The 12,484-nt window shown below is 34.0% G+C and overlaps 2 protein-coding genes across 2 annotated transcripts; both read left to right on the top strand.

Annotated features, from left to right (window-relative positions):
* Positions 1–12: 12 nt before the first annotated feature.
* On the top strand, positions 13–866 carry LOC132543705 (uncharacterized). The gene is made up of 3 exons (XM_060207224.1): positions 13–34; positions 194–422; positions 656–866. Exons 1-3 carry the CDS (start codon positions 13–15, stop codon positions 864–866), a joined length of 462 nt encoding a protein of 153 aa, XP_060063207.1.
* A 5,396-nt stretch (positions 867–6,262) lies between these two features.
* On the top strand, positions 6,263–12,481 carry LOC132543704 (uncharacterized). The gene is given in 3 exon segments (XM_060207223.1): positions 6,263–6,394; positions 10,300–10,450; positions 12,477–12,481. Coding segments are annotated over 3 exon segments (288 nt in total).
* Positions 12,482–12,484: the final 3 nt, after the last annotated feature.

The following is a 12,484-nucleotide window of genomic DNA, read 5'->3' as shown; positions in this document are numbered from 1 at the left end:
GAGAATATTACTATGTTTTTGAAATCTACTTCAAGTAACCTGCTTATTTGAATGTGAATCATTATCATATATACGTTATTACGTTATGACTTCTATAGATCTTTGTCAAAATGTACAAATCAGTACAGAGACAAGGTGTACAGATAAGTATATAGACAGGGTGTACAGATCAGAATACAAACAAGGTGTACAGGTCAGTACAGAGACAAGTTGTACAGAACAGTGTACCAACAAGGTGTACAGATCAATATACAGACAAGGTGTACAGATCAGTGTACAGACAAGGTGTACATATCAGTATACAGACAAGGTGTACAGATCAATGTACAGACAAGGTGTACAGATGAGTATACAGACAAGGTGTACATATCAGTACACAGACATGGTGTACAGATCAGCGTACCTACAATGTGTACAGATCAGTATACAGACAATGTGTACAGATCAGTACAGAGACAAGGTGTACAGATCAGTATACAGACATGGTGTACAGATCATTGTACAGACAAGGTGTACAAATAAGTGTACAGACAAGGTGTACATATCAGTATACAGACAAGGTGTACAGATGAATGTACAGACAAGGTGTACAGATCAGTATACCGATAAGGTGTACAGATGAGTATACAGACATGGTGTACATATCAGTACACAGGCATGGTGTAAAGATCAGTGTACCGACAAGGTGTACATATCAGTACACAGACAATGTGTACAGATCAGTATACAGACAAGGTGTAGAGATCAGTATAAAGACAAGGTGTACGGATCAGTATACAAACATGGTGTACAGATCAGTATACAGACAAGGTGTTCAGATCATTGTACAGACAAGGTGTACAGATCAGTGTACAGACAAGGTGTAAGAACAAAACAGAAAATTCACACAGAGACTCCTGACGCAAGACGTAGATGTCTTGTGTTTTATCGCCGTTATGTAAATATTTGTCCATTCAAAGAAGCCATGTCAGGTTCCCCATTGAGAAAAATGATATTTTATAATTACCAATCGGATTGTTTTCTGATTATAAATTGCCTTCTGATCAAACTCTTTGTTACAATATCGACGATATTCATGTGGATTGTTTTTTCGTGACCTGTTTAAAGATTTTGACAAAATATGAAATGAAAGATTGATATGTAAACTCTACCTTTATATCATTAAAGCAACCTCCGAAAGTCATCTAGATACGGTAGAGCCTGTTATTATTGCGGGCATATTATTTTCGCTGTTTCTTAGAACATTAACGTGATCGCGAAAATTTAATATGTGATATAATGAGAGACGTTCTTTCAAATTTAGATCGTCAAATTTCCTACTCATGAAAATAACTAGTTATACGGTAGCAGTCAGCTGTGCTTTATATATTGTGACGGTCCGCGCTTCTGTATGCTTTGCCAGCCCTACTGTTACATTGGTACCAGCGTATTCCTACCAACCACATGCCATAGCCAGGGTGTCAGGGACAGGGAATACCGAATACTCAGTAGAACCATTAGGCCTTTACACACTCCAAACCTTTCTATAGCTTGACCTGTTATTGCCGGCTGTGGATTTTGTTATACTGAAAGAAGCATCCACTGGAATCAACGACTCCTGGTTTTCCTTAGGCTGGCCTGCCATCCGAACCTACTAACCACTTTTACTGTGTGGTAAACGCTGTGGCATGCTGGGACACCGACCGGTCAATCGCTACCATAGTTGAGCCGGTTCCAGACACGTTACAATATCAAATGATAATTTCATCTTATTAAAGATGATCCCAAAATATCTGTTCTCGATCTTCTCATGTTTTAATTTAATAGTGTATACATTCATAATATTCGATATATTGTTGTGGTAGGAAGGGAGGTGGTGGATTGAAAGACTAACAACAGAATATATTGAAATGAACGTAATTAAAAGTGAATAGTCGTTTGCTATAACTATTTAAAAGTAAACACGTTGTCGCACAAAGTAATAGGAAGTACACACTTATATTGTATGAGGTTTCGAACGCATATATATGTTAGTGGTACAGAATTTACCTGGATGTCTAACATCATTACATCTGCTGTAAAAATGCATATTTACATTCCGAAATTGTATTTTATTGTTATAATTTTAACATTATAAATGGAACATACTTTATTGAATGCTTCTACAACTAATACCACAATTTCTTATTTGCATAATAATGTAGCATTTTATTGAAACATTTGAAGTTTGTTCATCTTTAATTAAATAAGTTAACCTATTTTAATTTTCAACTTCAGTAATGTATGTTTTTATTCTTTAAGTTGACAAGTTGAACTGTTTTTAAATGATATGATAAATCACCCTGGACTTTGAAATCGCAGTTTCACAATTTAACAGATCAATAATTACCTGTGTTGACAAACAAAGTTTGCCGGTAATTGACAGTAATGATCACTCATACGGAAGTGTGATATTCCCATGAGAATTAAACAATCCTCGTTTGGCCTGCCTGTCGGTTCACCAAGCATCCAGTCGGTGTAATTTATGGGTTGACCGCTGACCGCCCACTCCCATTCATGTTCGATCTCCATATCAGTTCCATCGATCCAGTAGTTGTGTAAACCATAATCTATTGTAATTAAGAAAAGCAATAGCTTATTTTTATAAGTGTTTTCAAAGAATATTTGAAACTGAATTTAAAGAGTGAACTCTATTCATTGTTGGAATGAAGCATAACATTTCTAGGAAAAAGAACTCGTTTGTAACTATTAAAAATGTATCTAACATCATATAGAAATGATGATGATGATGATGATGATGATGATGATGAGGGAAACAAATTTAGCGTAAAATATCTCAGTGTTTACCTTCATCACCCTTTTCACGACATTATAAATGTCCTGACCTTAACCCTGTATGGCAGAAATGGAGGGGCTATTCGTGAAGTTTTCTAGTACACCAAAGTTATGTTTCATTTCTAGTATCTTAAAGAATGGTATGGAGACAAGAAAATATACTTTACATCAATGTAAACAGGTTATTTTTTGATAAGTTTTATATAAAAATGTAGGCAATTTACCTAGTTTGTGTTTTCCGTTTAAGAATGATTTGAGAAAGGTTTGCTCCTCGGCGTTAAGAACGATGGCGAGATGACTGTGGTGTGCCTCGCAGGATGCCTGCCATATGACAAAAATACATTGTATATATATATATATATTTATATATATATATATAATAGACAGTCATCTTTAATTAATGAAATGCAAATGAACTTAATGTAATGTCAGATTGGTATACGAAACAAGCATTTCTAAGGGGTGATGTAGTTTCTTCATCATGATAAAAAGAATGATGTTATTTATAACGCCTCTTTTGATTGGCTGAGAGACCTGTGCAATAATTATCAAAGGGAAGAACCAATAAAAGTTAAGTTACATGGAATATAATAATGAATACACATGGAACTTGTGGTTAAATGTAAGCCTGAATTTTGACTGTAGAGCTTAGTCTCCAGTGGATAATGATTATATACATATCTATCTCTTTATCAGTAAAAGGTTATGTCATACATAACTTAATTCACATTCTTTTCGTTTTTTGTGTTGAATGGACAAAATGACGGGAAATGTTTGTATGGATTTCGTTGTTGATTAACGAATGTATCTTGTTGATATCAAAACATTTGATATTTCTGGGACACTTTAGAAATAACATGGTTTCGTCTTAATTTACTGTAAAATCCGGGTGTCCCATTAACTCACGAATTCAAATGTTAAAATACTTATAAGGTGATTCGTTGAACTATATTCATTCATAAAAATAAATGTCCACTATTTTTGTTGGAAAACCACGAAAAATATGATTTTACAGTTAATAACTAAGTACTTGTTCTCTATGTAAATCTTGTGTTGGTATTTTACCCTTGTTTCATTTGATTTGAGTTCGAGTTCCGATCAAATTGATATGCCGGTTATCTCCCCTTATTGTTTAGACTACAGATACTTACAGAAGCTTCAGCCCACGACAACGTCGTGTGGGAAAACCAATAGCACGAATCACCGAGACTTTCCCATCCACGTTTACAGTCGCTTGGTGCTGTGAGGAAAATAATATATATTGACATTCGATTGGTTTCAATCTTAACTAAGAGTTGGCGTTCTGTAAACTCCCTTTCAATAAATTATAGAACAACAGCATTTGATTGATAGCATATCAGTGTCTTGATTTTTGAAAGGGATAATTTTTGGTACTAAAACAAAACTGCATATACAGGATATGTAACGTTTAGATATCGCAATCAATGAACACGGATATGTACCGTTATCACTGTTTCTGTACAAAAACGATATCATTAGAAACCAACGAGACCACCAACCTCCCACCATCCCCCCCTCCCCCCCCCCCCCCCCCCCCCCCCCCCCCCCCCCCCAAAAAAAAAAAAAAAAAAAAACCGCAAAAAATTTAAAAACGACAGCAACTTGAAGTTGTATGATGGCGATGGCGATCAAAATTGCATTACTGTATCAGCTCTATATTTCCTATAATCAATGAGTGCATACTGGATGGTGTTGGTACTTCCCATTTCATTGATAGTGTTAAATACTACTTACCTGCATGTATACAGCCAATGGACACAAACAAAAGAAAGGCTATCATGGCTTGAGTATGAAGTCATGTGAGCTATCTGTGACGTTCTTATCTCTTCTTTTATACAATACAGATAAAGGAAATTATCAAAGGCAGGCCAGTGTTCCTTTGATAAGTTCACATGCCAATCTCCGATGAAACAGAAAACTCTTACCATACCAAAACACATGGTCTTTTCGTGTTTTTAAACCATACATGAAAAACTTCCTTCAATTGATCGATTTGGATTCAGTTGGTCGCTTTATAATTACAAATTACATAACCAGGGCATCCTCAATGCTCCAGAGGTTACCTTCAGTTTACAGTTTTATTCGCCTTTAGCCTTTCGGCTAATCAGCATTAACAATATATTATAATACAATTGTGAGTGATTACAGTGATACAGACATATTACAGAGAATGACAATGGAATTCGCATTGGTATTTGATCTAGGGAGCTGAAGTTGGTTCCCAGAACCTAGTAAGAAAAACGGAACCAGGAATCAGACCCTAACCTTAGAGGGAACTGGGAACCAGACCAGAGATCCCAGTTCCGTTTACGAAAAAAAAATTAAGTGATTCCCAGTGTACCACTGAAAATGGTAATTTAAATACCTAATATGATATTCAGAATCGCGTATTATTTACTGTGTGTTAAACGATCTACTGGTATCAATGGAAAATACGCTCAGATAAATATCTCAAAGTAACGATGCTTTTATTTAACCTACAATATGATGATCATTACAAAAGTCAGTCTTTAAAACTGTCTGTAGATACATTAGAACTTTCCAAATTCTAGAAATCAAATGACAATAATATTTTAGAACATCGGTATCCCTAACTCGCAATGCAATGTATTGCATATATATTGCAAGTAGTTTCAGTTGTCAGCATCTGCAATATGCAATGTTTATGATGAACAAAATAATTACTTTTGTGCTTTTGTGATAGCTTAAACCTGCCAAATATAATTTTTGTCTTTATCTAAAATATACAGAAGAACCATTGTTTAAACAAAGTTAATGAAAAAATTGAGGTCAAATTTAATACAACAACAAGACCAATTCTGTACAGAAAAGGAATCTTAATATGACCTTGGCGGCTCACTGGGCGATAAACACAACAAACAAACAACATCATATTGATAATTTGTACCATTTGTGCCAAATCCTGTTTTCGGCAAACAAATACCATTAATTTAATGATAAACAAATTCTGTGGTGCGAATAATTTCAAATCATATCAGTTTGAAGATGGCAGCCGGTTAAGATCGATATTTATTTTGATATCGAACCATATCTGTGTCGCATGACATGGGTGGGTATAAATAATGGTTGGATTAAACAATTACCTGTACACAATATTACAAACAATCATATACAATTTAACCTTTGTAAAACATGGATGTGACATTTTCTTTTAAATTTACTGCTGAACTAAGAAACTAAAAATGATCCAAATATATTCAAAGTATTGATGTAGAAAACTAAAAATGATTATAAAAAGTGATATAGGTATGTTTTAGGGCAACTCTCTAATCAAGGGATCTTGAGATTAATGTAGGACGGCTTTCAAGTGATCATGGAATCCGTACAAAGACTGAACGATTTCCCAAACTCAACACAGATGGATGTTCAAAGTACTCTACCTTTTCGTTTGAAGTGCCGATAACCCATGTTGGAACAACATTTATTTCCATTTGTTAGGATTCTTATGATTCACCCACACTGGGGCCACTCTCGTGTCAAATCGAAACTGGTAAACGTTGATCATGAGACAAGACAGTCATCTAAACTCCAAAAAATATTACCTTAACAATGATTCAGATGTTCAAAGTGGTGTGACAGCACTGATAGCAGATGTCCTTAAGGACATCGTCTCACTACACAACGCCTTCAAAACACGGATCATGCAGTACATTACAAATTCTACGCGGATTGTTCTTCAGAATTGTCACAATCCGGGTACTATCGTCACTATAACAACGATTTCCAGTTCTATAGACAGATATAGTGAAGAAGCTCAACCTTGGTCCAATCTGTACCATTGCACGTCGCAAAATGAAGTCAATATGCAGACTATATAATTTGACATTTATCTGAAATCTGACATAATTTTTCAAATAAAGCGATTGCCACAAAATTGTAAGATAAGGGCGAATTGGATTAATCTTTTCCGTATATAAGGAGATATAATAAACACCCTACAGTTGCACTATTGTCGAAGATTTCACAAGAAAACGATACCATTTTTCTGAACAGCATTTCAGGAACATGTGCCGACTACGTGCGAAAATTCCCAGACACTGAAGAAATGCTTTAAGTGTTAGCTTTCAGCAAGAAAAAGATTACCAAGTTAACGATTTATTGCAAATATGCAAACGTTATCTACCAAATATGCAAACGTTATCTACCAAATGGTAAATTGTTTGAAAAAAGAAAAAAAATTCAAAACACATTTAATATTTCCTGTTTATTTTAGTGGTGTTCCTGGGAACAAATCGGTAATTTCTATCGTTGTGTGTATGAATTTTTGAAACATATATAAAATTCTATGTGTTTCCATTTCTCGTTTTCAATAATTGTATGAAGAAACTTGATATAATTACTCGTGAAAGTGTGACTAATATACGTCTGTGATGAAAATCATATTCGACGCAAAAGCATTTAAATGTTATGTGGTTTAGGGCTGAATTGGGTTTGTTTTTGTCAAATTACACGGCCGGGGAAATTTTATAATTGGTCTGTGTTTAATTTGATATTTATCGTCCACCAGCACTGTCTACTACTTAAAACGTCGAAGATTATTCAAAAGACACACGATTGAATAACGCCTTTCAATACAAAAACCTTATATACAATCTTGACGACAATAACAAACAATTATACAAACACATGAATAAGATAGTCAGTGAATTATCGAATTATATAAAATAACTGGAACATATAAAATGTAGAAGATCGTGTAATATAGATAAATAAAAAGAAAACAAAAAAACACCAGTTTTCATATATTAGTGAAAATTTACCTTATAATTGTGTTAAGATTAAGCCCCAATATCCCTTCAAATGGTGGCAGAAATAAACTCTCACAATGATGTGCCTGGTTCATAGGTTGACAAGCAGACTCAATCTTGAGACAATATTTTGTAGATTGTACGAATGAAATATATCATAATTGAGAGGCATTAACTCAGTAAGAAAAACAGAAAGGAGTTGAGTAGACTTTGTCTCAGAATAGTGAATGCGGCTGATGACTTTATCCAACTTTGCATTGAAAAGTGCTATTAAATTGAAAATGCATGTATTTCTGGCATTCCGTTCGCAACATCAGCACTGTTCGCATAATTTTGTTTTCGTTTTTCTGTCCTGCATTTTGGTATGTACTAATGTGTAATGTTATCGGTCAGCCGTCAAAAATGATCAGTGTACCTTATAATAAACCCGAATTGGCTGTTAAATAGAAATATCAAATGATAATGCATTAAGAATATCAGCGAGTCTACAGAGACAATATTGCTAGCATCAAACGTAGAGGGAGAACACTTACATAATCACCAATACAGCTATGGTAATGAAGAAAACAAAGGAGTATTAACATTGTCATAGTCACTTGTGTACGGTGGGGAGAAATATAGATACTCATATCGATTTGGACTATTGAGGGGACGTCTCAAAAACCTCAATCCGCAAATACAATGTAATCTGGATAAAAAAAATTTGTTGTTAGGTAGGAGTTATAAGTTAACAATCAATGAAGATAATTTATTTGATTTTGTCAACATGATATTGGACACATCCTTACCTATTAAATCATAAAAAATGATATAATCACTAAATATTTCATTATATTTAAAAAAACAGCAATTAATATTCGAATCTAATACGGTTAAATCGTTTGTTCAAACATAACCAAGATCATTTTCTGATTACAAACAGATGTGAGAGTAATAAAACCTGACTGAAAGGATTTTTTCCTTTATTTACGATGACCAATATCAGCCGTCATAGCAACTGCTTTAGTAAACAGCACTTGCCAAGATGAAGTCACTTTGCTTCTGTTGCAACTGCTTCATGCTAAAGCATACGTCTGGCTTTTCAGACAATCAACATTCCTAACTGATAATGTGTTATGGGTTACACCGTATATGCACAAATACCAGTCTTTTCATTAATAAAAAAAACAATTAAAAAAAGTTTAATAACATTGTATTACATACTTGTTTTACATTGTCCATTTTTCCAACATTGTATTACATACTTATTTTACATTGTCTATTTTCCAACATTGTATTACATACTTATTTTACATTGCCCTTTTTCCAACATTGTATTACATACTTATTTTAAATTGTCCATTTTCTTACATTGTATTACATTCTTATTTTACATTGTCCATTTTTCAACATTGTATTACATACTTATTTTTTTCATTTTCCATACGTGCAAGGTAGGTGTAACAGCATAAACTTTTATCATCAGGTGTATACAATAACTAATACCATTACATTGCATGAAAAGGAGGGACGTCATTGTAAGCATCTCAGACACTAGGGGATATTTAGCTATGATTTAAAGGACTTACATTTTGAGATTTATATTGTTGATTTGTAAGCCAGATGGGGGAGTTAAACGCCCTGAAGTACACTTGGGTTGACCTCTGCTCGCTGACAAATACTAGGCGGCAGTTATAAATATAACTGACATAGAAATACCATAGCTACACATTACTTCGTACAATTCAAAGATTTAAAATAATATATATAGATATATATCTAAGTATAAATATATATAAGATGCAACAACGATGTTAATTAGATTTTTGACTGCACCTACATATATCCAAATATAATACACTCTACTGATACGTTTAGACTGCACAAAATATACAAGCAATGATTGCACCATAAAGGAACGACTAGTTTGATACGTCATAATAAAATGCAACTAGATAATTGACATAGATTTATTGTCTGCTTTGAAATTTAAGTTGACACGTTACACACCGAGCATTTTAGTGTATTTTCTTGTAGATCAAACATTATATTTCAGCGCATATTTTCATGAAATAATATTTATCGAACAGGATTATGTAAGTACAAAAAAGATCTTTTCCCAATAGCGTTTTAATATCCTGAAACTATAAATGGGGTGAAATTGTTTCAATAAATGACGAAAATTCCTTAATGATGTTAAAGATCTTCATGTAATGCCTGAGAAAAGTAGGGGCTGTTTGTCATTTGGTTTATTTTTTGGCAATACGCTTGAAACAATCTGCTTCAGGTTATCTTCCAATTTATGCAACCATACAGTATGTTGCAGATGGTTTAGCAGATACGAGACGGCGTGGGTTTCTCAAACAGGTATTCATTGTTCGAGAAGGATGGTATGTTCCCCAAAACTTCATCAAATCTGTTTATACCATATTCGAGATATCATGCTGCACGTGTCCCTTCCATTAGAACTACGTCCCATAACCTTGTCCATGATCTTCATGCGCCTGCTTCATATTGAAAAAAAAGATGGTAAACATTGATCCGGAAACAAATAAACCTTTCAAAACTTCCCATAAATTTTGAAAAAATGATCAAATCATTAAACAAGTGATGAACCTGTTTTCATAACAAATGTTAAAGAATACATTTTCCTACCAATGCATGCCTTGAAAACGGTGATCCGCACGATATTTAGTGATACGCTGGTTTTACACAGTATTACAGATTTGGTTCAGACTGTGCTTCAGAAGCGTCGCAATCAGGATAATAGCGTTACTATGACGACGGTGACATGTGCCACTTTCCTGTTGTTTCATTTACTAGCGAATCACCACCATTTACGGACCTGGACATATATGTTTGGCTAGGTACAGTCAATGTCCAGAGAATTTGTTTTGCAATTTATCGAAAATCTTATAGAATATTTCTTTCTGTATGAGTCAGAAAACATCTGGGGAAGTAATGTTAAAATTGTGATATCGCATATAATATATTGTCAAAATAATGCTAAAAACATTATCGTTATTCTACATCGTTATTTTATTCAAGGTGTTTATACGACACTCAGTTTTAGATCTTTTCGTGAATGTCACCTGTGTAAGAACTTATAAAGAATTGTAGACTTTACAGGGTATAATGTTCAACGGTCGCAACGATAAATACAAGGGCTCTTGTAAGTGAAAATAAATATTTCATTTTGCACAATATCATTTTTAATCAGAAAGATATCATTAAACATTCAATCAGAATTTGGGGACTGTCTTCTTTACATAATTAGGATGATATAAAAGACAGTAACGAATAAGAAAAAATAACGTATGAACGAAGAGAAGTGTTACAGACAAAGGTGGCGACTCGTGACGTGCTTGCTAATAATATTGTTACTGGCATTCTTTTAGGTTTAAGATCACTGTCTCATCTAGGTTTTGACGCTAATTTGATCAATTGTAATTTTACTGAGTCGCCTTCAAGGTCTCAAAAACATGTTATGACTTATTTCATCTTTAATTACAGAAGGTAGACACTGTTGGCGGACTTTTACTCCCCTAGCTTTGCTGTTACCTGTATGCCACGTTTTGAATCACTTGATTAGTAGTAACAATTGTATGATGTAGCATCATTGACAGATCCCAGCAGGACGAAACAGCTGTATGGTTTAGCATCACTGACAGTCTTAGAAGGACGAAACAGATGTGTGATGCAGTTCAATTCATTGTTTGGCTGTATCTATTAAAAGCTGCTTTTTACTAGTTTGTCTCGTATAGTCATTGTACTGAACAATAGTTTCTCTTAGGTAGGGATTAAGGCAAGGTGAATTCAATACACTGACATCTCACGCCTATATTTAATTCCGCCACACGACCACACTCGTGAAGCATCATGGTCTTGATAACGACAGTCAACTGTTATCGCAAACTTCACACAGAAAAGGGTATGACGTGGTTGAATGAGGTGAATGACCTTGATCCTTGTATTGTGTCACTCTGATTGACAAGTAGGTGTAGCGTACGTTGATGGTAAGTATTGTTGGAGTCAGTAATTAGAAAGTAATGTCAATGTACTTGACCTGGATATTTTCATAATTTTTCCAAGTTTGTCTACTTTACCTGTGATCATTTACCTGTCTTTATTGTATACATACACCGCGGTTACGTGTACACATACACCATGGCGTGATCAATACCTTACACATGTGTATAAGGTACACATCCCTCATTATACACCGTAGCTGGAGATATTGAAGATAACCTTTTTTCTCATCTGTTGACGAAAGTCTTATATGTATCAACATGAATAGACAGCCTTCTTTTTATCTCTTATGAAATGACTTTTTATCTTAACTGCATGTGTACAAATAGTATCTAGAAGTCTTCCCTTGCTTGCCTTGGCGCGAATTTGTTGCCTCAACTATTTAATAGATGTTAAACAGTTGTAATAGGGCGTGTTTACGTATCAGTACAAATGATTAGGAATCACGTTAATCGAATGCAAAGATGTGGACTTGTTGAAAAAATAGGCGAAAATAAAGCTTGTAACCAACTCTATATATTTTCAAATCGTACATGTCTATTGTAACATAAATCAGAGTTGATCACTCAGACACATTTGCTGTAATACTGAAATACTTATATTGAAGCTTGATAATGTGAAGATTCAGTATATAATGATAAAACATTATTCTCTATCACATATAACTTTTTTTTGATGAAATGATATTAATATAATTACAAACGGTACGGATTGTGTATTCATTTCAGTTGTTTTTTATTTGGAGTAGATGTATGTTCTTTATCAGACAAAAACAAATACGTTTTTCTAATGACGGCATTGTTCTTCTGTTGTCTAATATCAACTTACTATATAATTGATGCTTATTTTTTTTCCTTTTTGCAGAGTAAATA

Source organism: Ylistrum balloti, unplaced genomic scaffold (genome assembly GCF_031769215.1).
Source record: "Ylistrum balloti isolate Yb309-2 unplaced genomic scaffold, AGI_CSIRO_Ybal_v1 Utg369762, whole genome shotgun sequence".
Lineage (NCBI taxonomy): Eukaryota > Metazoa > Mollusca > Bivalvia > Pectinida > Pectinidae > Ylistrum > Ylistrum balloti.
This window is presented reverse-complemented; position numbering and strand designations above follow the sequence as displayed.

Excerpts from the sequence above, each read along its gene's own strand:
- LOC132543705 (XM_060207224.1), top strand. The coding sequence starts at position 13 with ATGTTTTTGAAATCTACTTCAA. Across the intron at positions 35-193 it reads GTTTTTGAAATCTACTTCAA|GTCAGTACAGAGACAAGTTG; the intron begins GTAACCTGCTTA and ends CAAGGTGTACAG. Across the intron at positions 423-655 it reads CCTACAATGTGTACAGATCA|GCATGGTGTAAAGATCAGTG; the intron begins GTATACAGACAA and ends ATCAGTACACAG.